The 27,886-nt window shown below is 33.2% G+C and overlaps 1 protein-coding gene across 2 annotated transcripts; it reads left to right on the forward strand.

Moving 5' to 3' along the window:
- The first annotated feature begins 313 nt into the window (after positions 1 to 313).
- LOC133181584 (nephrocystin-1-like) lies at positions 314 to 27,834 on the forward strand. 2 transcript variants are annotated; one of them, XM_061316105.1, is made up of 30 exons: positions 314 to 433; positions 1,172 to 1,260; positions 1,521 to 1,581; positions 1,697 to 1,771; positions 2,127 to 2,188; positions 2,624 to 2,760; positions 3,956 to 4,106; positions 4,899 to 5,061; positions 5,420 to 5,514; positions 5,663 to 5,732; positions 6,126 to 6,162; positions 6,651 to 6,714; positions 6,886 to 6,928; positions 8,961 to 9,045; positions 9,286 to 9,380; positions 11,408 to 11,483; positions 11,646 to 11,698; positions 12,923 to 12,997; positions 14,191 to 14,266; positions 14,369 to 14,406; positions 15,747 to 15,829; positions 16,024 to 16,100; positions 16,229 to 16,249; positions 17,403 to 17,502; positions 18,776 to 18,888; positions 19,012 to 19,085; positions 19,288 to 19,332; positions 26,456 to 26,572; positions 26,753 to 26,911; positions 27,283 to 27,834. In XM_061316105.1, exons 1-30 carry the CDS (start codon positions 371 to 373, stop codon positions 27,298 to 27,300), a joined length of 2,415 nt encoding a protein of 804 aa, XP_061172089.1. In that variant the 5' UTR covers positions 314 to 370; the 3' UTR covers positions 27,301 to 27,834. The 2 variants fall into 2 exon arrangements, with proteins under 2 accessions (XP_061172089.1, XP_061172091.1); XM_061316107.1 differs by lacking the exon at positions 16,229 to 16,249.
- The last annotated feature ends 52 nt before the right edge of the window (positions 27,835 to 27,886 follow it).

Below are 27,886 nucleotides of genomic sequence, written 5' to 3' on the forward strand. Positions count from 1 at the left end.
TAAGTAATATTCATCAGGATACTTCTAACACCAGGATATTATATATGCCCCATAGATTTTAAGTATGCCCCATCCACAACCTGAATAAAAATCGTTTTCAAAAAATCTTTCTGTCTTATCCCACAGGCACTTTTTCCATAGTATAACAATAAAAAAAAATACGTGTAGCTAGTTTAAACGTAAAAATATATCAGTGTTCATCTATAAAGGGAAGCGTTTTCTTTATTATAATATTCTGGCGAGACAAATCCGGAAAAATGTCGATCGTATTCAATTTTAACTTTTATTTTCACATTGTTTACAAATGGCTGACGGTATTCGGTATTGAGGTTTTACATGTGAAAATTAGCCAACATAAGCTGTTATTGAAATGGGAAAAGAACTTGGACCTTTGGCTAAGCACCAAAAAGAAGTTGATGGTCAAAAGAAATTGGTAAATAAAAGCATGAATTGCTTGGAGAAAAAAAACCCACGCAAATATTTTTTTTCTTATTCTTAAGGTTCATGTTGAAGTGTTTTTCTTCTATAACACCGATTACAAAGTGTTAGGATAATCCAGGTAAATGCTCCTAAAATACCTTTACAGTGAATTGGCTTTTGTCTTTTGCATATGACGTTTGATGACAGAGTGCAATTATTGATGAATGAGTTACTGAAAGACTGAAACATAAATGAAGCATGTTCAAACATGTTGATTAAGTTTTGTTGTTTTTTTTTTAAATCTCTTCAAACTAAGGAATGTTATAAATGATAATATAATTTGCATGTACATCAATGATTTATGAATCAGAAAATAGTTCTCTTAATTTTCCTGACTTTTTAGTTCAACTTTTAGATTTTTTTCTCTTTTATGTAAAACTATTAGTGCTTCAGGGAACAAATATAACACATAAATTTTCTATTTTTGTATGCAATAAATTTTGAAGATATAAGAATTGCATATTAAATGTATTAAATGTGCTGATTGACATGGTCCTGATCAATTTTTCTAGTCATATGTCTTTAACAACTTACGCAGATTAGAAACAAATTGAGTTAAATTAATATTAAACTGTTTTATCAGAAAGTAAGCTTAGAAGTACGATAAATACATCATAACATTCCTAGCAAAATTTCTTTTATGTACATGGAATAATACCTGCAATAAATTTGATTTATTGTCTTTTTTCAGATTGAAAAGCAAATCAAAGACAGCACAAAATTGTTAGGCAATTCTAAGTTGAAAAATGATGAAGAAAAGCTCAAAGAACAATTTAAAGGGTAAAATATTATATTTACTTATTCACTTTTGACTAATATGAACATATATTGATTAGCAAGGGAAGAAAACAAAAGAATTAGTTCTGAACCAAATATAAGTTGTATGATTTGGATATTTTGTTTTTAAAAACTGGGTCTTGCAATAATTCTGTATATCAACTCTAAATGTTTAAGTTTGGCAGGATGCTAATAAATCTAGATTTTCTGTGATATTCATATTAATCAATAATCAATTCCTAAACATTTTAATTTTCTTTCAGATGTTATGAAATAAAATTGAAGGTTGAAGAGTTCATTGTAGCAGCTAATGAACTAGATGAAGTAAGATTCCATTTCTGTAAACATTAATTAAAGCCCAAAGATAAATTCTTTCTCAAGCAAAAACAAAAAATCTGAAAGAGTTAAATATAATTTTTAAAAAAAAAAAACTTTTCAGGGAAATGAACCATCTAAAGTCAAGGGATTTGATAACAAGAAGAAGGCGGAGTTAACAAGACTCGAGAAATGGCAGGTATGTACGATCTGAAAGTGGTATTTAGTTAGTGCCACAAAACTGACTTAGTGTCTAGGTAAAAATTATTTATCTTCAATTACAGATAAAACTTTTTGTTGTGTTGTTAGTTTGTTTCTTGCAATCCTCTTATAAGCTGAACTGACACAACAGATTCAGTTTATTACATTAACAAGTTGTCAATGGTTCCCTGCAAACCACTGGAGACTTTTTTTTTGTCCAGTGCTTGTAAATTGAACCAACGAGTCAAAGAAAATGAACATTGTAACATATTTCAAAAGGAAAACATCTCTGAAACTTAACCAAATATGTTTGTATTGGATAGTTATGTTTATCCTTAATAATTTTTTTGTAGACACAGCTAGACACCCAGATGAAGAAACTTTTGCCCGATGAGAAAGGGGAGGAATACCTCAAGTTGGTTTTTGCTAGAGATTCTTTATCTTTGTGTCAATATTTTGTTAGGAAAGATAGGATTTTTTTTTTCAAAATGTGTATTTAATTGTTCATCAATTTGTATCTGTAAATCTATTGGAATGGTTAGAATTTATAATTATTCTCATGTCCAACACAAGGGACTTCTTGCATCCCTTGTGCAGATTGATTGAAATAAGTTTTTAATATTAGGACTGCTAATCAAAATATTTGTATAATTTGAAATAATATGTATTTACAGTTTAGTGTGAAGAAATACCAGGTAGAATGGTCCTGAAATTCTGTTACTTAAGTCTGTGCACATTATTAGAATACATGTATTTTTTACAATGAATTTGTGTACTTGATTTTTTGTGTGATATTATTTGTTCTGCATAGACAGTAGCATGAGTTGAAACCAGATATTTTCCATTTTAGGGAATTGAAGGGTGAAAGCGAAGAGGTTGAGGAAGAGGAGGAAGAAGAAGGTGAAGAGGAAGAAGTAGAAGAAGAGGAGGAAGAGGGAGAAGAGGAAGAAGAAGAGGAGGAGGAAGAAGAAGAAAGTGAAAAACAAGGTCAGTCATGTGTTCCTCATCATTCCGCAAACCTCGGCTGATTCCGTCACCTTCATCAAACCTCGGCTGTACGAGGAATCTTGATATGCGTTTCCGCTTAACATTTATGATAAGACTGCCTGTTTACGGCTTAGGGAAAACGTAACGCTTTGAAAACGATAATAAACATGCATCTGATATACGATAAAATTTTTCAAAAGCATTTAGGTAACACTAAGAATAACACTTACCAAGAAAAATGCACTTAGTATCTTTACATAATCACATGTTTGTTAACGGATCGAATTCAGCACACTGTGCACGTGTATATGTAGGGCCCAGCCATATTGGGTATAAAGTAGCTCCGGTTCAGTGGAGGTTTACATGATACAGCCGAGGTTAGATGAGGTACAAATCAGCCGAGGTGTCTCATGTCAAGTTAGGAACTCTTCAATATTAGAGGTGTGTTTTGGAATGGGAGCAAATGACATCACAGTGTATCTACTTATTTGGCTTTATTTTTGCCCTTTTCACCAAGTGAGTTCAAAATGGGGTTAATTTTACAGGGATAGAGTTATATCTCTTTTAATAGAGCTCTAAATTGGGCATAATCATTTGCAAGTGTGATGGTGGGAAAATAACACAGGGCATCAATAACCCTGTTTATTACATTTTCAACAGTGAAATACTGTGATTTATTTATTGAATAAAAGTGATATTCTCTCACAGTGTGAAAGAATACCAAAATGATATTCTCTCACAGTGTGAAAGGATATCAAAGTAAGTAGAAAATAATTTCTGGCCTGTCATAAGATAAAGATAGTAACTAAACATCTTGATAGAGCTAACACTGCAATTTTCTTCCCAAATATGTTGCTAAAATCCATGCTATGTAATGTTTTCAATCTCACAACTGCTAAGCTATGACGTCTCAACCGCTCAACTATGACGTCAAGCCTAGCTATGACACTGTGTTAAGAAAAGACAGAGGCAAAGGGAAAATCAAAGGAAATGTAATAAACAGAAAATTCAATGTTTTGTAGATGAATATGGAATTTATTTCACTCGTGAGACAGGATTTTTGATATTTTCACTCGTGCTTCGCACTCGTGAAAATATCAAAAAATCCTGTCCCACTCGTGAAATAAATTCCATATTCATCTACAAAACATTGAATATCCTCTATATACAGCATATGCCTAAAACTTTATTGCAGATTCCAAGAAAAAGGAAAAAGAGGCAACAGAAAAAGTGGGTAAGAAAGAAAAAAAAGAGAAAGAAAAAACTGAAGAAGCAGAGGAAGAGGAGGAAGAAGACGATGAAGATGAAGAAGAGGAGGAAGAAGAAGACACAATGAAAACAGAGAGGTAGAATGATTATCAGGGTAACAAAAAGCTACCATAGTCGACTTTCACATTTACAAATGTTATTTCCCTTTGCGGGGTCAATTTGGGGTCAACTGGTGTAAGACACTGTTTTCCCTCTATACCATTACCAAATTCATGGGGCAATGTCTTACAAATGAAATATGTATGAATATGTTTGTTATGTTTTTTATGTTGCCCATACTATGGCAATACAGGAACTGATCAAAATTGTCCGATAGCATTTAAAGGTTGAAAATATTTACAGGTAAGTTACAAAGGTTATAGTGAGTAAAATGAGTGTTACTCCAACAACGGGAGATAACTCTTACAAATGTGAAATTTGTCTATTGAGAAGTTTGGTCATGCAGGTGGATTCTCTCTTTATGCAGCAAGTTTTAGACTGTATTTTCCTCTTAAACTAAGAGTGAGAAAGATTTACTTGTATATGTGTCAAAAAACACAGATACTGTGAAATCACTTATTTTTTCATGGATTGGGTGAAATAATATTGGTTCATGGGGATTTAATTTCATGGTTAGTATATAAACATTATACTTTAGGTAGATCATTTATATAGATGGGTCTCATCATACCATAAAATCAAAGAAAATTAACCCCCTCCCCCCCCCCCCCCCCCAAAAAAAAAAAATTACAAATTTTACAGTAAATGTTTTGTAAGTAGGAGAGAGCCCTCCCCCCCCCCCCCCCCCATTAAAAATTTCGCAATAAATGTTTTGGAAGTAAGAGAGAGAAGGAGGAGATTGAAATTGGCTTCATTGAATTGTTTTGCAGTAAACCAAAAGCCAAAGTAGTTAAAGAAGAAGATGAAGAGGAGGAAGAAGATGATGATGAAGAGGAGGGAAGTGAAGAGGAGGATGATGAGGAAGAAGAAGATGATGAGGAAGAAGAGACAGAGAAAAAGGAAGACAATGATATGGAGCAAACAACTATTGAGGTTAGTACTAAATACTGTACGTGTACATAAAATGGCGTATTCAAAATTTAGTGCAATCACTGGGTATGGAGTTGTTGGCAAAATCATGAATTAGCACTAAATATGTCCATGCCGTATGTTGTATTAATAAATGAATTTTAGTGGTATTCATGAATTAGCGCATCGGTGTCCGTGCCAAAGCCGCTAAAATATGATGCTCGCATTTTTATAGTACATTCTCTCAAGTTTCTTGTTCTTGTATTTGTCAGTGTTTTCTTGTATTTGTCAGTGTTTATATGAATTTATGAAATTTAAAGAAAATTTCAGAAATTGTCTAAATATTTGAAACATCAAGATAAATTTAAACTGTGTGTTGTAGGGCCTTCAGTTTGAGGGACTTTATGATTACGAGGGGAAGGAAGAGGGAGATTTGTCCTTCAAACAAGGAGAAATTTTGACCATCATTAACACAAGGTTAGTGTTTTCACTCGAAATGTCTATAACTTTTTAAAAAATATATATGACAAGTAAGCCATTTAAAGATCTAAGGTATGACTGTATTAAGTTGAAACATTAAGTCCTTTCCTTGCACAATGATTTTAAGGTACCTTGATTTTTGCAGAGAGGATGGTTGGTGGGAGGCAGAAAATAAAGATGGAAAAAGAGGAACTGTACCTAAAACTTTCCTTAAGGTATCAAAAGCATTGATTGCCGTATTTCTTTTGTATATGAGCAACATAACTTCTATGAATTTAGGCTGCTTTATTATATACATGTAATTATTATAAAATTGCTTAGATCTATTTGCACCTGTGTTTAAACCATAAGACTTAGGTGTAGATATGGGCATATGGATCCTTTACAGGGTTATATTATACTCAGGTGACCAATAAGGACCTCTTGCTATAGATGATATGTAACACATATGTAACTTGTAACATTCTAAAACAGAGACTTAACAGCCACAGTTTAAGATTAGTTTAAGTGTTTTTAGCTTTTTACATATTATTCATTTAAAAACTTCATGTTACGGAAAAGCCTTTAAAATAAGAAAGATGATATAATAAAGTGATCTTCTGTTTCAGATGCACAATAAATACAAACATGTACAGCAGGATGAAGGTGAGTGTTTATTTTTAATCTGAATTATAGTCCAATTTTTATGATCGGATACTTCATTACAAAACTATTTTTTTGCCACGAGGATTTTAATGATTTTTGGAATTGTAGTAGACTGATATATAATATTTTAGTGCCATAGATGTACCTCTATTTTGTCTTTTTTTGTATTTTGATAGTGATAATTTATGTTAGGTTTTAACAGCTAAAATTTCTATAAACATAAGCCTGATTTATTTTAAATTTTAAAATCATATATTCCTTCTGATTGTAATTTGATTACATGAGTGTGTGTGTGTGTGTGTGGGGGGGGGGGGGGGGGGGGGGTGATCAATTTAGATAAATGTTTAGGCTTCTCAGTATAAAGAAAATTCATGAATACATACCTGTAGGTGGTGAACATGAATTTCCACAAATATCCTATTTCCCACAGAAATCCTATTTGCATGACCTTATTTTTAATGACTAACTTATCACATGTTTTCTAATAGAGGAGGAAGATGAAGATGAAAAGGAAAATGATGATGAGGAGGAGAAGACAGAAGTCAAGAGCAGGTAACTCTTACTACTCATACTGTAAACCAGTCAATAAATGTTGTGACATAAAAAGTGAGGTCTCTTTTTCTAACGGACAGTGTATGTAGTGAAAGATATAGATGAAAAAAATTATGTTACTTCATCATCTCTAATTGATTTCATATAAAGGAATATATTGGTGTATTTTAGCCAGAAGAAAGGCTGGGGAAGCATTAAGAGGGCTCTAGGAGAGGTAGGATAAAGTTTTTATTTAGATTTAAAAAAGTTCATTTATGATTTTAAAGTACTTGTACCGGTAACATGAATATATATGCTCAGTTTATGAAGTCTTAATAACATTAACAATATCTTTATATGTGCTTAGCAAGACCATGAGCTTGTAAGTAGTGAGAACACCCATGTTATAATGACACCACACTCTGATCAGACATTGAAACTGCTTGTTAGATTCCAAACACCCACTCTGTAAACCACAGTCAGTAATAGGGTTTAACTGTCACAAAGATAGGAAATAATGGTGGATTTATTTTATAATTCTTAAAGAAGGAGTCAAATAATTTCTTTGTGTAACTGTAAAATATAATAATTGTACTGGAAGTAAAACTGCAGTGCATATTAACTAGTGATAAATTAATTTCACACTCATTTTTGTATATAATCTTGTGATTTTGTGTGTCATGTAACCAAACTATACCTAAATAACAAGATTGTGGTCCACAATATACAACAATAATTTAACTAACACAACAGTGCATGGTCTACAATATACAACAATAAATGGTGTACATAACTAAAAATGGTCCACAATATACAACAATTAATGATGAAGCTTGTATATGTAGTGTTCTGTCAGCTTTGTGATTAGTAGCAAGTTTCCATGAAATCCATTGTGATGTAGGAATGTCATGTGTTGCTTGATGCATGGTTGATTATTGTAGCAGATTAAGGATTGACATCAAACACTCCATTTTTTATGCATGTTTGAAATTCTAGAGAGATTTACATGTAACAGGATTGCTTACAAGGTGGTAGTTTCTTTTGAATGAATTGAACATATTTTATTGACAAAGTCAAAAGGATAAGACACAAGTTCTATAACTTAAGTAGACTTAATAAGGAATTCAATTCAAGGCTGGTTCATTAAAAGAATTAACATACATGCCAAGAGCACCTTTCTTGTGTAAGGTTTAGCTGCAGTTAAGTATGTGTGTGCTTATATTTCTACACTTGCTTTGATGATTTATGGTTTATCAGTAGACATCTTGCTTTATATATATGCCAAAAGGCAGTCAAAGTTTTTTACAAGAATCAGTATAGGGGGAGGACTAGGATATATGAAACCATAGAAATGATTCAGTATCGGGCAAAAGCAGAATACAGTACTAGTATAACATATTTGGGATAAACTGAACAGAGAGTTGAATAAATGACTTTCCATCATTCTTAATTTATGTGTAGGCAATATATATCATCTGTTATATGAAAATATTATTTCTGATTTCAAAGTAATCTTGCATACAATCACATACTTCTTTCAATTAAGATTATGGATTTGCTTTGTAATTTGTAAAAAGTTTAGATGTATGGATTTGCTTTGTAATTTGTAATAAGTTTAGATGTATGGATTTGTTTTGTAATTTGTAATTAGTTGCATTCTGCTTTGACCATTGTTTTAGGTTAAAAAACAGGTAAGACTAACTTAACCCTGAGCACAGTGTAAGCATGTCCTTCCTTCACAGAAATAATGATTCAAACCTGATTTAAATTATTTTTGGATATAAATCTGGGGTACCTAATTTTACCCTTTCCTCTTCTGTTGTCTGCATTGATTTACTAAAAAAAAAACCATAATTTGTTTATCAAGCCAATTAATTTTTATTTTCACTGTGGTTAGCTGATATATGTCATGTTTTATGTATATCCCATGCAGAAGAATTAATGTTAAAAATAAAAAAAAATTCTGAAAGTTTTACAACTGTGAAATGCTTAATTCTACTTTTAACTAGAAGTGTACTAGTTTTCCTCTATAAAACATATGATAGGATTTTTTTGAAAAACATGTATATTTTGCTTAATAGCATTAAAACTTCAGCTAAGCCATCCTTTACTCCTCTGCTTTGTTTTAACATATTTTGCAAACCTCAAATAAAGGTCTTGTTAAAGGGGAATACATGTACTTTTAATTTTATATGGTACATTATCAAGGGCATTAGATTAATTGTAGTTTATGTCAGAAATTTACTATGTTTTTTCATTTTTACCAGACAAGTGTAACGGATGTCCTACATGCTTTAGGAGCCATGCCCTCAGGATTTCGGCCTTCAACACTCGGTCCTAAGTTTTTCAAGGGTCAGTAAACAGGTTAACACTGTCAGGTACCAGTCTTAAATGTGCCAGATTTCTGTAAATTTGTAAATATCTTACATATACTTCTACTCTTTAAAATTTGGCTATTACCAGTATATTTATAATATGTATTTGCCAGAATACAACTAGGTGAAGACAGCTTTGATATTTGGTTTATATGAATTGGCTCCAAATTGGCATGCTTGTTGTACATCAACATAATAAAATCCTGATGTATTGTAGATGAGAATTTTACGATGACGAGCTACCTAGCACCGAAGTTAAGTGACTCCAATGTGTCATACAGGGACCTGTTCTACATACCCAAGGAGAGCAAGGTTAAATCAATAATACTTTATGACAATATATTTAACTGAATTATTGCCCCTCTCTGTAGGTGATCAGTCTGTCTATCTGACCATTCAGCTGTCTGTCTGTCTATTTAGCTGTTTATCTGTCCATTTGTCCATCCAATTTCATTTGTCCAGTGCATATTATCTCTCCCCTTGGCCCAGCTGGGCTCAAACTTCACCCATAGAGTGCCCATGGGTAGAGAATGTGCAGGACCCAGTTGGCTCATACATCTGTGGGTAAAGGGTGTACAGTGACCTTGAACCAATTTTTTAGACAAAAGGTCAAGGTCAGAAAACCTTTGCATAAAATCCATATTTTTCCTCCCCCTTGGCCCTATTTGGCTCAAACTTCACCAACAGAGTGCCTGTGGGTAGAGGGTGTGAGGTGTCCTTGAGCCAAGTTGTTAGGTCAGTGGTAAAGGTTATAGCAAATCTCTGTAAAAAATATTTGTTGCACATATTTTTCTCCTGTTGGCCCCATCTGGCTCAAACTTTACCCAGAGAGTGCCCTTGGATAAAGGGTGTGGTGCTTAACCAAGTGAAAGATCAAGACTTTTGTGTCAACTCCTTGTAGGGGGTACAAGTTCTCTCCCTGTAGTCCAATTCCTTTCACATCTCCTTTAAAATTATAATTATTTTCATTTGTGTAATTCTGGTAGTCAGTAAGTCAATAAAATTCTTTATTAAATCAATATTTTTAAAAATTTTCCTCTTTCCTTTTATGTATTTAACCCCCCGACCCCAACCACCCCACCCCCTGAAAAGAAGGCAGAAAAAATGCAAAAATATCTTTATGCCCCCGGATCGAAAGATCCCGGGGTATATTGTTTTTGTCCTGTCTGTCTGTTTGTCTGTTTATCTGTTTGTCTGTTTGTCTGTTTGTCTGTCTGTCTGTTGTCAACTTTAACCTTGCCCATAACTTTTGATTGGTTGGAGCTATGACTTTTATATTTCACATGTGTATTCCTTGTGCTAAGACCTTTCTTTGGGTACCATCATATTTGACCTTTTGACCTTGACCTTGGAGATTGACCCACTTTTGCAAAATTTTATGAGACTTTAACCTTGGCCATAACTTCTGAACAGTTGGGGCTTGGGGTTTCAAACATCACATGTGTATTCTTTGTGACAAGGCCTTCCTTTGGATACCAACTTCTTTGACCTTTTGACCTTGACCTAGGAGTTTGACCTACTTTTGAAAAACTTTAACCTTGGCCATAACTTCTGAACAGTTGGGGCTTGGGGTTTCAAACATCACATGTGTATTCTTTGTGACAAGGCCTTCCTCTGGATATCAACTTCTTTGACCTTTTGACCTTGACCTAGGAGTTTGACCTACTTTTGAAAAACTTTAACCTTGGCCATAACTTTTGAACAGTTAGAAATAGGGCTTTCATATTTCACATATGAAATCCATGTGACAAGACCTTTCTTTGGATACCATCACTTTGACCTTTTGTCCTTGACCTAGGAGTTTTACCTTCTTTCGAAAAACTCTAACCTTGGCCATAACTTTTGAATGTTGGTGCTAGGGCTTTCATACTTTACATATGTAATCCTTGTGACAAGACCTTCCTTTGGATACCAACAACTTTGACCTTGACCTTGATGTTTTACTTACTTTTAAAAAACTTTAACCTTCACCATAACTTTTGAACAATTGCATCTAGGGCTTTCAAATTTAACATTTTTTATCTTTTGGCCTGGATTTTGACTTGCATTTGAGAAACTTTAACCTTTGCCATAAGCTGCCATACAGGGGCATCAGTGTTTCACAAACACATCTTGTTATTCATTACACTGAGACAAAACTTTACCAAGTACAATATGGTCCTCTCCAAATACAGCCCTTAAGAACTACTTTTGATCCTAATGTCATTTTCTAAAAGCAGGGCCCTTTGAGATGGTCACCATCTCAACAATGTCTAGTTTCCCTTTATGTAAGCAATGTGGTATTTGTTAGATAAAGGACTGTTTGAATATTATTTACCACATATTTTTTCTTTTTACAGTTAAGACCATTTTCTACAAAGATGGACAGAATTATTCTGATTCAAGGATGTAAACAAATCCCACTGCCAGGAACTGGTTTGTTATCCATTGATATCTATTGTTGTGTATTGTATCACAGTTTTAAACAGAATATTTATTTCTTGTTACATTTCATTGCAGGAGTTGATGTTATCTATTGTTGTATATTGTATCACAGTTTTAAACAGCATGTTTATTTCTTTTTACATTTCATTGCAGGAGTTGATGTGGTGGGACGGCATGTCAGAATGTGCCTATTTGATGGACACAATGTAAGTAAATGTATACTAACCAACCTGTTAATGCAACAAGTATATAGTATTATTGGCACTAAAGCAAATAGGGAAGGGGAGGGTCATGATTAGCAAGAATAGGATTTTTTATGCCCCCATAATTGAAGATTTGATATTTGCTCTGACCATCTGTCTGTCTGTTGGAAAACATTTAACATTGCCCATAACCTTTGATTGGTTGGATCTAGGGCTTTCATATTTCACATATATGTTCCTTGTGACAAGACCTTTCTTTGAGTATCAACATATTTGACCTCTTGACCTTGGAGTATGACCACTTTTGCAAAATTTTACCAAACTTTAACCTTGGCCATAACTTTTGAACAGTTGTTGCTAGGGCTTTCATACTTCACTTGTATATTCCTTGTGTAAAGACCTTCCCTTCAGGCACTAACAAGTTTGACCTCCTTTCGAAAAAATTTAACCTTGGCCATAAATTTTGCATGGTTGGTGCTAGGGCTTTCATATTTCACTTGGTTTTCCTTGTGATAAAACCCTCCTTGGGTACCAAAAATTGTAACCTTTTAGCCCTGTCTTTGGAATTGGGGGCAAGGACTTTCATATTTCATAGGTATGTTCCTTATCACCTTTTCTTAAGTACCAATATTTTTGACCTCATGACCTTGAGCTTGGAGTTTCACCTACTTTTGACCTTGACGATAATTTCTGAATGGTTGCTGCAAAGGCTTTCATATTTCACAGGTGTATTCCTTGTGACAAGACCTTTCTTTTAGTACCAACATTTTTGATCTGTTGACCTTGGAGTTTGCCTTGCATTTGAGAAACTTTAACCTTCACCATGAGCTTGCCGTATGGGGGCATCAGTGTTTCACAAACACATCTTGTTATTTTTCTTATTTTTTGTATTATTTTGTTGTTTTTTTTTCTTTAATTTCTAATTTTAAGAACTACCTCAACACACAAAAAAATGCCAAAAGTATAGAGCAAATATATATACATGTATATGATTATTATACTTCTTTTAAAGTGTTTTCTATATAAAGTTTTGAACTTCAAGGTAAAATAACTATTTTTTCTAGCTTGAAAATTTTCAAGTGTAGCTAAGCTATACCCTGGGGTGATTATTAATCTTTGAGGATGAGTTCATTTATGTTAATTTTCTCTTTAAAATACTGTATAAAAATATTTGCACATAAACCTCATATAGCATAAATTCACTAATAGTTTACTGTATATATACAGATGCTGAGTAACATCCATACAGTGAAAGTGACATCAGTTGACAGAGAACAGAAAGCCTGGTCATTCTCCTCAAAGGTAAAAATAGACACGAAATATACAGGAAGTATGATCATTGTCCTCAAAGCTAAAGATAAACAAAAACTACTGGAAGTGTGATCATTGTCCTCGAATTGAAAATAGACACAAAAAGTACAGGAAGTGTGGCCATTGTCCTCAGAGCTAAAGATAGGCACATATAGGACAGAAGTGTTATCATTCCCCTCAAAGTCAATAACAACAAATGAAACAAATTTTAATATTTTTCACAAAGTTTTGAAGTTCAAATAAAATATAAATATGCATGTAATAAGAAAAAAATGTTCAAAATGAGAAGCAAAACCAGTAGTGAAACTTTATTTTATAGTCTCAAAGGTGCATAGACACAGATTTGAAGTTTATATTTTCTAAAATTTTCTGTATAATATCAAACTTATATGGTGCTATAGCATTTCACACGAAAATAAAATAAAAAACTTATTTAATCTGGAAATTATTGAAACTACGAATTTTGGGAGGCATTTGATTAACACATCCTTGCACTTTCACAATTTTAACTTTATCCTTAATACTTAAGAAAAGTAGCAATTTTGTTGTGTATTAATGAATAATATTACACCTATAATCCAGAAAATTCAGAGTAAAAATGTGCGAAAGCAAAACCCACTCACTTAAGAATTGTCAACCCATGCTCAGTATTGTGTAGTTGAGTACAGAGTTTAACAAAGTGAATACACCCATGAAACGTAAACTGTTTTTGTAAACAGGGCACAAGCTCTGTTGTTGTTAATGTTTACATTTCACCGGGTGTGTTCAATTGTTAAACTCTGCACACACCGCTGAGCACGGACTGACAATACTGGTGAGAGGATTTTGCTTTCTACATTTCTACCCTGAATTTTCCGGATTATGTTTTTAATATTTTTCATTAATACGCAACAAAATTTCTACTTTTCTTAAGTATTAAGGCTAACGTTTTACTTTGTAAAAATGCAATGATGTGTCTATCAAACGCGCCCAGAAATTCAAAGTTTCAATAACTTCCAGATAAAATAAGATTTTATCAAATTTTCGTATGAAATGCTATAGCAACATATTAGTCATGAAATTATACAGAAAATTTGAGTAAATATTAACTTCAAATCTGTGTCTAAGCACCTTTAAAATTGCTTTGATGTTTGACATCAATAGACTTTTGTACAGAGGTACATCCTTTGTTTGTCTTTATGCAGATCAGTGATACAATGGACCCATACCTCCACAGTGAGGTATTCATCAGATCTAACGACACCTCCAAGTCCACAGTTGGTCAGTATCCATGACAACAGTTCACTTGTTAAAGAAAAATGTCATTTTTTTTTTATTAATGAACAGAATTGACTATTAATGGAGTGACATTTATTTTTACAGGAATTTTATTTGAGTTATGTGTATCATACTGCAAAACTGTAAGTACATCATTTACTCTTTGGCTACTTTACTTTGCATGAATATTTTGTTTTTTTATCATCATAGCAGTACAATAAAACACCATTATAGTGAACTTGGATATTGTGTGTGAATTCATGCTTACAACGAGCTTCTGTTTACTTCATAAAATCATCAAGAATTAACTCAATATAACAAGGAAATTTCAGCCAGACCTGATGTTGGCTATAACCATGTCTTATGGTATTATTTATCTTTAGTGAATGGCTATAACTGTGTTTTACTGTACAGTATTCTTTATCCTTAGCGATCCCTTTTTTTGTGCATATATATAGTGATATTTGCATGTAAATGCACTAACAGTATTTCAATGCAAATTCAAACTCTCTGAGAATTTGTCTTATATAGTTTATCTGTAGTATTTGAAGTAATTTTTAGTTTAATAGTTTGTGTTCTTGTTTTATGGTTTGGTTCATTTACATGACATCATTTTTCATCTCTCAGCCTGAGGAAAACAAACAGAATTCAGTAAGTAAATATGACCTTGACCTTTCTGAGTGATCTTTCACTGTCATTGTTTTTCATGTCTTCAAAGAAGGTGCACCAAGATCACCAATCAACATTTCATCTTCAGACTTCTTGAGAGTTACAAACTCTGCACACTTTAATTAACACAAATATGATCATGTGAGAATTTTTCTCCCACTATCATCATTGTATTTAATGCTGCTGTGTGAGGAAAACTTAATTAGCATACCTACATAATTAAGGGACATTAAACATACCGGTATATCTCATAATGTCAAACCTAACTGAACATAGTAAATATTTGTATATAAATACTTATCAGTCAAAATTCATAAAACCAGCTATGAACAAAAGTTCCAGTATTACTGCTATACTCTCTGCTATCTTTAACTTCTGTAACTTCAACAGCAGAATATTTACAACCATAATACATAAAATCTATATAAATACTGCTACTATGCAAATTTCATCAAACATCTCTCTTAATAAACCATCACTGAATACTAAATTCTCAGTAAGCTAGACATTCCTTTAATAAGGCCATATCATTTAGTCCTGTAGGCGACCAGTTTAAAGCAGTTTTACTGTATTCAGAGTATTCATTTTCCTAGTAAGCTATAACTCATTTTTGTCTCTTTCCCAGAGTTTGTTAAAAAATGATGTACACATCCTTGAAGGTTTAATATCACTAGAATATACCATAACCAACATGACCAAGCCATTCCTCAGAAGTGTTCACATTTTCAGACATTTGTTAAATTCTACCTGAATGTGGAAGAAATGGAATTGAAATGTCTTTTAGTGATGAATGTTTACGTCATGTTTCTTGTAGAAAACCAAAGAGTATGGAGAATTTAGCTGTGGATGGGTCCACCTTCCTTTGGTGGAAGAGAACGGAGGTGTGATAGCAAACAGGTAAATTATATAAATAGAAGTCAAGGTAAGATCTACCAAGGTCCAGTTTTGTTTTTATAAACAATTACGGTACACTCTTTCATTGTGCAAAATGATTTTATAATTATTATCTAGTAGAGTTTCTCAGAGTCAGATTTATTTTGGGACTTTGAGGCCTTCTCTCTTTTTCAGTGGGTTTTTTGTGTTATTTTTAGATCTTTTGATCTCTATGTTAATGGAGGAACTCCTTATGAGAAAGGAGTGGAAGTAGACCCCAGCATCAGTAGGAGAAGTAAGTACATGGGTGGTTCTAGAGGGGTGTAGTCTCTCATTGAAAGACACATCAAAATATTCAGTAATTAATTGTTGTTTTGAACAAAAACATGAACCAAGGTTTTCATGATTTTAATCTCTTAATAGGAACAGTGCAAAATCTGAGTGGTAACTGAAATATCATTATTTTTGTCTTTCTTTACATTTTAATATTTTAAAGTTATCATATTCATTTTTTTATTTCATTTGCATTTCATGTTTTGAAAGTTAAGCTTTTTTTAACATATTTTTTAAGCTCACTTCAATGAGGTTAAGATGAGCTTATGCTTTACCCTAAACAAAAGGAGCATGCCCCACTTCTGAAGTAACTGTAATCCATATCTGAACCAGAATTGTATGGTTGATATATCAAGGGATGCACACTTGTTTGTAGATCAGATTTGCCTCAGATGCTGCATCTGGATGACCAGATAGAAGTCTTTGGAGCAGATCCATTCCCAAATAATTTTAAGTTCTATGTAGACCAAATTTGGCATGGATAATGCATCATGCATGCACACTTTCAAACTTGCTTTTGGTGATGCCTCTGACATATATTTTCTCAATATCTGAATAGGTTTAAGTTTTGGTGGCAAGTCTTTTCCCAAGTTATTGTAAGCCCTATCTGGACCAAACTTCCAAGGATGAAGCATTTAGGAATGCACACTTCCAGACAAGCTTCAGATACTAAATCTGGGTCTATTTTCTGGATGAGTGAATAGTTTAGAGTTTTTGAACTTGTCCACTTTAAGACATAATAGCTTTAAAGCCCACCAGACTTGCTCCAGATGTATATATTTTCTTGATAAGTAGCTAGGTCAATTTTTGGAGCTGGTATACTCTTAGGTTTATATGGAACGTGTCCTACCTGCTTAGGTAAATATGGTATGTATACTACCCAGACCAAACTTGCATAGATGATGCAATTTCAATACTAACTGCCTTGCTTTATAAGATGCTGCAGGTGAGGTATATTAAGATATTAGATATTAAACAATAATAACTGCAGTTTTTTAAATATACTCTTAGCTTCGTTTAGAAGTAATCTTGAAAAGTTTTATGCAAAATAATGTCTCTTCTTGCCAATTTATGGAGTTCATTGATATATACATGCATCTATTTGCTTTGAACAGTTCACGTAGATAGCTAGCCTGATTTTAATTTTGATGAAATTGATTTATCTTTGTGTATATATATATATATGTATATACATGTATATGTACAGACATGCATGATTTGAATATCTGTGAAAGTTGTACGTTTGATTTTTATGTTATCCCAGCTGCCAGTAGTTCATTCATGTCCATGCTGTCAGGAAACAAACAACCCCGACTGAATGTCAAGGTTATGATACCAAAAGCAGAACAGAAGGCCCAGCTAGAGTAAGTATGCTTCCTTAAGTAGAGTAAGTATGCTTCATTAAGTAGAGTAAGTATGCTTCCTTAAGTAGAGTAAGTATGCTTCCTTAAGCAGAGTAAGTATGCTTCCTTAAGTATGTTTTCCTTCTGTTAAAACTAGGGCTGTGTATCATCAGGGAAAAAAGTATCACAATGTGTCACAGTATTTCAGAAAAATATCACAAAAAATTACAATATATCAAGTTTTCATATTGATTGGATTCTCCATGATTATTTATTTGACTTTAAGGACAAAATATGGAAGTCAGCATTTCCTTTTTTCAACAAATCTGATTCTAGTAGTCTTAATACTAGGGCTGGGTATCGGTTGAAAACTTGGTATTGCGATATATTGGGATATTTGGAACTGTATTGCGATATGTATTGCAATATTTTTAATAACAGTTAAAATGCTCTTTTCTTATTCTATTAACCTCCATTTATAAGAAGAGTGTATAAAACTTTTATAAATATGTTGTAACAAAAAAGTTCTAGTTGATTTCACTACAGTTCAGCAACGAAATGTAATCATACAACAGAAACCTTTACCGTTTGGTACTGTTTGGCACGATTGAAAACGTTTCTGACATCTTAAATTGCATATTTTAGTTCATAAATCTATCGGTACTAGAAAAACGTATCGCAATACAATATTTTTTGTTAATGAATTGCAATATACCGGAATATCAATATTATTGCACAGCCCTACTTAATACTTCCTAAAACTAACATAAAAGCAAAGTGAAAATGTACTCTAATTTGGAAACCAAAATGTGTGCATTACAGCTATATACTTCTAGAAAGTAGCAAAAAAGACTAGATACTTCATTTTATATTTTCAACATTTCATATCAACCCCCCCCCCCCCCCCCCCCTGCATCCCAATACATCCATGTATTGTCACATTCCTAGTAAACATTGATTGTACTCTAGGACCAGTTTCAATATAGAATCCATCACCATATCTGGTCTACTGTAGATGTTGAAAAGTTACAGGTTACAAGACACATTAGGATTATAATAGTGTTATTGTACATGTGAATTCATTGGTTAGTCTAAATGAGAAATTCACATTTTGTTTACATTGCACTTAAAGCTGTTAAGACTGAAGATGCAGAGGATATTAGATTATTTGGTGACTGTGTTTACATGTTCTCTGTTATTGTAAACCATTACAAGCATTTGGATTAAGATCTGACAGCTAATAATGCATATGTATGTATGTACATAGTATTAATGAAATCCTGTTCAATTTCAGCAACCTTCCAGAAGTGTTGCTAGGCAACGTTGCTCTCCTGCCATATTACTCGTACTACAGACAGATTCTAGCTGACGAACTTCTGAGGAATCGTCTGGACTACAATTCCACAGGTCAGAATTAGGTCATACTGTAAACTATATCTTGTTAATTATGAGCTTATTTTACCACAGCAGAGAGAACAGTGAGAGTCTCCTATAAAACTATTTATTACGGATGATTGAATGTGTTCACAGAACTACTGCACAGTCCTGTTTTAGCAGTTTTTCCAAAGGCTGCCGATCAGCATGATCTGATGAAAGTTTTGAGGGTATGTTGTTCTAGAAACAAATTTTTAGATGTGTTATTTATCACTTACATTGTATTGAAATGTAAACTGTACATGTATTTTTTTTTACATAAATTCAAATAGAACAACATATATGCTGAGATGTTAAAAATACATGTATTATACCAGTATGCCTTGATAAAGTAAAACAAAGTAAAGACTAATACTTCTGATTGTTTTTAAGGATACCTACATATCAAAATCTAAGACGGTAAAACGAGTGGAAATGGTATGTATACCTTGAAAGAAATTCCTGACTTGCTTTAGCTGTAGAATTTGGCTCAAATTCATAGAAATGATTTTTAACATATAATTTAATTACATATGTAAATATGTACATTTACCTACATATGTAAATTTTAGAGTAGAGCAAATAAGAGTTAAATGTTAGCAATAAATATATAGATGCTTAAATGAAGTTATCAACATAGAGTCTTTATCTTGAGAGATTTATTTATAATATAAGATTTGTAAGAAATGAATACTGGGTGCTGTTGCATATTTAGTTACACAATTAAGCAGCCAAATTTTATACACAGTTAAAAAATAGGTAAATACCGTATAAGCAGAAATTTTAGCAAGGATTCAATTTTGGCTATTTTAGCGATGATTCTGAGATCGCTAAAATTGAATATCGCTAACAATTTATTCCATATCAGTTGTTATAGCTATCTCTCTTGACATTATAAAATTTCTAAAATTTAGTACCATTTTGGGGGGATAAATTGCTAAATTTGGGTCTGGCTAATATTTCCACTTATACGGTCCTGTAGAACTAGGTGCATTATTTCATAGGAAAGTTGATATAAAATCATGTGTATGCTTCATACTATCAACAGTCATCTTGAAATATTGTGAAATATTAATGAATTGGCAGAATTCAATAAATATTCCTTCATCTGTGTTGAGGATTAACCTCCATTGATACACTATAATAAATGTCTCGGTTTTCTGATCAAAATTTATTCCGCTTCTCCATATCTTTTCATATCTTTCACATTCTTCCAATCACTTCTGCATGACAATGCAGTGTCAAAACTTTGCACAAAAATTTCTCAGTTTTGTTTTGAAGTAATATTGTTTAGCTGATGAGTAAGCGCATGATTTGTACATGGTTTTCTATCTTCTGGGCAGAATTACTTTCTGTTTAGAATGGCTGCATGACCAGTTTTTCAAAATTGTGTAAAATTGTCTGGTAGGCCAGTAATTTATATGATCAATTTTGAATTTTAAAGATCAATAAGAATTACATGACCCATAAGCACATACATGTCAAAGATTTTCTGTAGTGTGCTGTAGAATCATTATATCATGGATTTAGCCCACAAATTTACAATTTCAACTAATGCTGATCTAAAGGATATATTTTCCATAATGAGATTTTCACAAATGAAATCTAATCCCAAGGACCTATGGCAATCCTTAAAAATTTAAATATTTCCACAGTAGTTATTTTCATTACTGTGTCTTTAATGACTTAAAAAATGTTAGGTGGTTATTCTTAGTATTCATTAAGATTAAAAAATAGATTCTGTTTGATCATTGCAAAATCAGCATTTTCTACCAAAGCATTGCATGTTCAGTCACAAGGTTTGGCCCACAGAAGTAGATACAACTTCAGAGTGGGCGTGGTCATTGCATGTCCAGTCACAAGGTTTGGCCTACAGATACAACTTCAGAGTGGGCGTGGTCATTGTTTTTCTGTTGTACCATCCAGCTTTTACCATTAGTTCATAGCATGCATTGTGTGTGTTTATTCATCTCTGTATTTTGCTTTGCATGTCCACAGCTGGTAAGTGAAGGAGAAGGGTGTTGTTTGATTTTGAGCCCTAATTTATTTTTTACATTTAACTTGTGCTTTCTCTAACATTTGTTTTCATTTATCAATGTTTTAATATATTATGTGACTGTATACTTATCACTTTCGGGTAACTTATTCTAAAATTAGGGGGAAAAAAAAGCCTAATTCAGCTTGCCCAGGCAATAAAGCTGCAGAAAAGATAGTTTCAAAATGTCATATTAATTCAGTCTTTATTGTTAATTATTGGTGCCAAATTGTATTTATAATGATATAATTTGTTGGGGGGGGGGGGAGGGGGGTGTCAGTGAATCTAAATATAGTTTAGTCGGTGTACAAATTACTTCAATTGAGATCTAAACATTTATTAGTCATCAATAAGGTCGATATTGTTTTTGATCAACATGTTCAGGAGAACAGCAGTATTATGTTAACACTCTCTAAAGAAAATGATTAAACTCTTTTAATGAATTAAATCAATGAATCAGGTATTTTTATGACAGTCTACAGCTTTCATAAAGCATACAATTAGTTTTTGGATTCTTTTCTCTATGAACATTTAGTAATGTAGTGTTGGATATACCTGATCAATACATAGGGCTCATTGGGGTGTAACCAGTCAACGGGGGATGCTTACTCCTCCTAGGCACCTGATCCCACCTCTGGAATTTCCAGGGGTCCATATTTTATGCCTAGTTCACATATTTGTTTGTTTTTAGAGATAGATCACGGTTCGTTATCTTAACCTTTTTCATATACCACAAACTTTTGTTTGAGTACTGTAAACGCATTTATTTTAGCGGGAATCATATTTTAGCATGTTTTATGCTGCTTCATTTGTCTGCTTATTTATGTACATGCTAATATATGATTTAAATCAATACTTGTCATTTTGAAGACTCAAGTACGCTAATTTATGATTGTACTAATCAGTTGAAGATGAAGATTGCTCTAATTTTGGGGTGGGCTAATTTATGGACGTTTACAGTATAATTCTCTTTTCACCAAGAGTCCTAACTCAATACACAGGAAGCCTAAAATTTTACTCCTATTCACTGCTGTACCATGGAAATCCTTTCAGTGGTTCTTAAAATGACAGTTATCAAGAAAACACAGACATGTAGCATACATATTCTGGAGATTTTTTTCAGAATATAAGCTCAGCTATATCTGTTCCACTATCCCCCCTTCCCCACACCCCTTTCCCAATTTATATTGGTAATTTTCACTGACCATATTTGTTTATTTGGTTACCAGAATGAAGTACTGTGACCTTATGCTAACTTCTATCTTGTGTAACAAAGCATCTGCTTTTTATGTACATACATCACCTACACTGCCAAGCATCCAGGCAACTGATGATCAACTGCTTGTTCATACTTTATACCACAACTGTAAACATCACTGTTTATACCACAACTGTAAACACCACTCCTATATTACATATGTCACCTACACTGCAGAGTAACTCATGATCAGCTTCATGTTCACACTGTATCAACCACAACTGTAAACATTGCTGTGGTCCACTCCTATATTACATATGTCACCTACACTGCAGAGTAACTCATGATCAACTGCATGTTCACACTGTATCAACCACAACTGTAAACATTGCTGTGGTCCACTTCTATTTTATTCAATTATTTACATGTACTATATTTATGATATTGTTTATTTTAGTGCAGGGTTGTTGGTAAAAGTATACATTTATTTTTTAGGTTTTTAGGTCACCTGAGTCACTCAGGTGACCTATTGGTACATGTATCTGTTTTTGTCCGTCGGTGTGCGTCTTGTGATGTGCGTTAACATTTGAACATTTTTAGCTTCTTCTCTGAAACCGCTCAACCAATTTCAACCAAATTTGGCATATAGCATCTATGGGTGAAGGGGAACAAAAATTGTGAATTTCATGGTCCCTGCCCCCCTGGGGCCTGAGGGGTGGGGCTAAAACCAACAAAATTAATGCAATCTTTAAAAATCTTCTTCTTTACTCCTGGACATCAAGCAGTCAAACTGTTGGCATCATTGTAATAAGCACTGAGCCCTCTACCAAAATTGTGAAATTCATGGCCCCAGGGTCAGGGGTTCTGGTGCTAGGGTGGGGCTATATAGATCATATAGTGAAAGTGCATTATTTCTTTGAAAATCTTCTTCTCTGCTCCTGGGTATTAAATAAAGTAACTAAGTATATAGTTATGATGAGTAAGAGTGCCTCTTCCAAAATTGTGAATTTCATGGCCCCAGGGTCAGGGGTTCTGGTGCTGGGGGAGGGGGGGGCTATATAGATCATATAGTGAAAGTGCATTATTTCTTTGAAAATCTTCTTCTCTGCTCCTGGGTATTAAATAAAGTAACTAAGTATATAGTTATGATGAGTAAGAGTGCCTCTTCCAAAATTGTGAAATTCATGGCCCCAGGGGCAGGGGTTCTGGTGTTAGGGCGGGGCACTATTGATTATATAGTGAAAATGCATTAATTCATTGAAAATCTTCTTCTCTGCTCCTTGGTATTAAATAAATGAACTAAGTACATAGTTAGGATAAGCAAGAGTGTCTCTTCCAAAATTGTGAATTTCATGGCCCCTGGGTCAGGGGATCTGGTGTTAGGGCGGGGCTCTATTGATTATATAGTGAAAATGCATTAATTCTTTGAAAATCTTCTTCTCTGCTCCTGGGTATTAAATAAACTAACTAAGTCAAAGTTAGGATGAGCAAGAGTGCCTCATCCAAAATTGTGAAATTCATGGCCCCAGGGGCAGAAGTTCTGGTGTTAGGGCGGGGCTCTATTGATTATATAGTGAAAATGCATTAATTCATTGAAAATCTTCTTCTCTGCTCTTGGGTATTAAATAAACTAACTAAGTACATAGTTAGGATGAGCAAAAGTGCCTCTTCCAAAATTGTGAATTTCATGGCTCCTGGGTCAGGGGTTCTGGTGTTAAGGCGGGGCTCTATTGATTATGTAGTGGGAATGCATTAATTCATTGAAAATCTTCTTCTCTGCTCTTGGGTATTAAATAAACTAACTAAGTCAAAGTTAGGATGAGCAAGAGTGCCTCTTCCAAAATTGTGAATTTCATGGCTCCTGGGTCAGGGGTTCTTCTTCTCTACTCCTGGGTATTATTGAAACAAATAAATACATAGTTATGATAATCAAGGATGCCTCTTCCAAAATTCTGAATTTAATCACCCCAGGTTTAAGGGTTTTAGTGGGGAGTGGGGGTGGGGGTGGTGTGGGTGGTAGGGGGGCTTCTATTGATTATAAAGTGAAAAAGCAAAATTCCTTTGAAAATATTCTTTTCTGCTTCTGAATAAAAAAAGCAAAGAAGCTAAGTGTATAGTTATGATGAGCAAGAGTGCTTCTTCCAGAGTTGTGAATTTCATGACCCCTGGGTCAGATGTGCTGGTGTGAGGGTGGGGCTCTTGATAATATAGTGAAAATGCATTAATTCTATTAAATAATCCTATTTGCTCCTTAGTGTTAAGCAGATAAACAAAGTGATTAGTTATGATGAGCAAACTTATGGTCCCAGGGTCAGAAGCTCTGGTATTTCGGGGGGGGGGGGGGGGGGGGGGGGGCCTCTATTGATAATATAGTGAATCTGTTGATCATGATCACCCTATTTTTCTTGCTTTTGGGCAACAAAGCTTCACTTTTCAGTTCATTTTATACTCTATGCATCCTTTAAATTGTTGTATCATACTCAGGTGACCGTTAAGGCCCTTGAGCCTCTTGTTAATAATTCTAATAATATTTAGCCTGTACATGTTAAAATTTGTCATTCGAACATTATATAGGACTGGTGAAAAATATTTCAAAATTTGATTATGTTAGAATTTTTTTTGAATATGCATGCATATGTACATGTACCATACATACTCACCTATAAGTCTGCCCACTTTTAAGTCTGGTGTATATTTTTAGGTAACTTTGGAGGGATTTTTTATTAACCCTCTTATAATTTGGTGCAACTTTTTGCCAAAATCAGTTGACAATTTCAGATCAGTGCTCTAATTTTTTTACCTGTGTTTCAAATAATATTTTGGGAAATAACATCGATACACACTTTAAGATTTTCCTTAAAGTACTACATTTTGCCATTTTGGAAAATACTAGGGATGTCAATTTTGTCAATAATTCATATTCGAATATTCGATGAAAGTATTCGAATATATTCGAATATTCGATAAAATAAATAAATCTGTTTTATTTTAAATATGCATCATCCTACTCTCATGAAAGGTTTAGCGTAGGTATACTTATATTGGAAGTAAAATTGTATGAAGACATTTGTAGGTGTACAATAAGAAATTCCTTTTGATATTTGTCAATGTTTGAAATAAATAATTGATTTAAATGTACAAAAGTGTAATTTTAACAAATGAAACATGTATTTATAGTAGCTCCAACTGAGGAACCAGTCGTCTAACAAAAGGCAAGATTGTCGTAACTGTATACTGTTCAGATTTCAATACGTGTAATAAATTACCAGTACAATTATCTGCCTAATAAGAGATATGATTATAATCTTTGATACAATGTAAACAAATATTTTCATAGACAATTTTCCTAGGTAATTAACTAATTTCCCGATAATGAATATAAAATTCAGGATTATGAACAACCCGAGATAATCAAGTAATTTACAATTTTTTTCTGAAATTAAGCCCTTTACAATATTAATTACAGATTAATTCTATCGGACATTCATTCAATGATCAATTAATTTTATTTTGATAAGTGTACTCTTTACGGCTTTTAGACATTCTTAGATTTCATTTTTGTCCTCGATTCCAGATCCGATCGCATCTTAAACTGATAAAAACTATGAAAGTACGTTTTGTTGTATACATAAAGCATTTTTGTACAATTCTTTAACCCCTTAAGTACTCAAAACAAAATACATGTAATTAAGTAAATCTATAAGATAAGAAAGTAGTGAAAGAAATCAGGCGATCGAAATTGATCGCTAGTAAATTAAACAGGGATAATTCCAGCACTGTTCTAATTAAAATTTATTAATGATAGTACATGTATTTCTTTTTATGAAATCTGAAAAACACTGAATATTCGAATCTTAAATTCATATTCAAATATCAACTCATCGAATGAATATTCGAATGTTCGAATATTCGTTGCCATCCCTAGAAAATACCAATGTTTCTGGAACTTACCTATAAGTCAGACAAATAGTTCTGGTGCAAATCTACATGAAACTCCCAAAAATCTGACTTATAGGTGAGTATATATGGTATGTGCTTTTCTAATTGTGTATTGTATACATGGTAGAAAGTTGATCCACTTGTAATTATATAGATTGCTTCTGTTATGAGTCCCAGCCTATTTATTAAAACAGGTTATAAGTATTACAGTTAAATCTCAATATTCTTGGTAATGTAATTGTGTAAAGATTCATACAAGGAAGGGGCTTGTTGAAACAACTGGGCTTTACTGGCTCATAAATTAGAATATAGTGCATTTATTCTAAAACTACTTTTTGATTCATTAAATGTTCAGTGTTGATTAAGGCTGGTTATTCTGTGTTTTACAGAGAGACAGCGAGTTTATGAAAAAGTTCTTCAAGGACTGTGTGTTAGAGAGTGTCTACCCACTCATGCATGACCTGAATCTAAAACCTTACAGGTCTGGGAATGTCCAAATTGAGGAGGTATTTATTCTAGAAAACAGTAAATGATAAGAAAAAGATTGAATGTTTTTAACATTGTGTACTTCACTAATACTAAAGTTTGCTGTTTACTTTGTAAATATGTAATAATTAGATTAAAGAGGTTTAGGTTTCAGATGCTTAGGTGTAAAGAATATGTTTTAATTTGTTTAATATTTTCAGGAAAGACTTGAAGAAATTAACAATTTCCTGACTAAAAAGACTGAGAGAAAAGGAATTCTAGCTCTGCTATTATCCTCGGAGATTGAATTCTCTCCCTTGGACATTAAAGAGGTTGCTTTTGATGTCATTGGACCACATTGTTTGGCAGCAAATTCCCAGGTATATCAGATAATCAGCTGATAATCAATACCCATGAGTAGTGTCTAATCATCTCAGCTGATAATCAATGTCTATCAACTCAGCTGATAATCAATACCAGTAATTAGTGTCTAATCATCTCAGCTGATAATCAATAACAGTGGGTAGTGTCTAATCATCTCAGCTGATAATCAATAAGTGGATATAAACTCAGCTGATAATCAATAAAAGAGGATAGCATGTTTATTATCTCAGTTGATAATCAATTCAATGTAACTGTTTGTAGTGTCTATCAGCTCAACTGATAATCAATATCTGTAGACAATGCCTATCAGCTCAGCTGATAATCAGTAACAGTGGGTAGCATGTCATTCAGAATCTTTTATTTTCAGGTTGTTGCAAATGGCTGAAAATGCAGAGCACTATAAAAACTTGAATAACTGTGATTGACTGTGATAGGAGCAAGTATTGTGGCAGTTATAATGGTTGTACTTTAGACTTTAGAGCCAAGAGATTTTATAAGCCTCTCAGTAGGAGGACTGATCTCAAACAGGGAAGGCTTTATACCAGGTTGTCATATACATTGTACATTGTAACGGCAGCTTCCTAATGTGGAGATTTTACACCCAATAAATTATTCTTATTAAGACTTTTTAAAAAGTAATTTATGTATTGTTGAGTTTCTCAAGTAAAGGCATTAATTATAAAGATATGTATTTGAGAGAGAGAAGGGGAAGAAGAGAGAGAGATTTTGCTGTTGAGAATGGATATATTTACTAAATACAGGAGAAACAAATTTCATTTTGTATCTTTACTACCCCAATTTCAGCCCAAGTTTTGCCATGTGGACAAGACATTCTACAGAATATTATCATTGTTTTCATGTCTAAGATATATTTTATAGCTGTAATTGATAGTGTTAATAAAAAGAATTATTTTCCTTATTGGGTATACTGAATATTGAAGCCAAATTCTGATGGCACTGGAAATGGCGAT

Source organism: Saccostrea echinata, unplaced genomic scaffold, assembly GCF_033153115.1.
Source record: "Saccostrea echinata isolate AGI-Se365-2 ecotype Australia unplaced genomic scaffold, CSIRO_AGI_Sech_v1 ptg000009l, whole genome shotgun sequence".
Classification (NCBI taxonomy): Eukaryota; Metazoa; Mollusca; class Bivalvia; order Ostreida; family Ostreidae; genus Saccostrea; species Saccostrea echinata.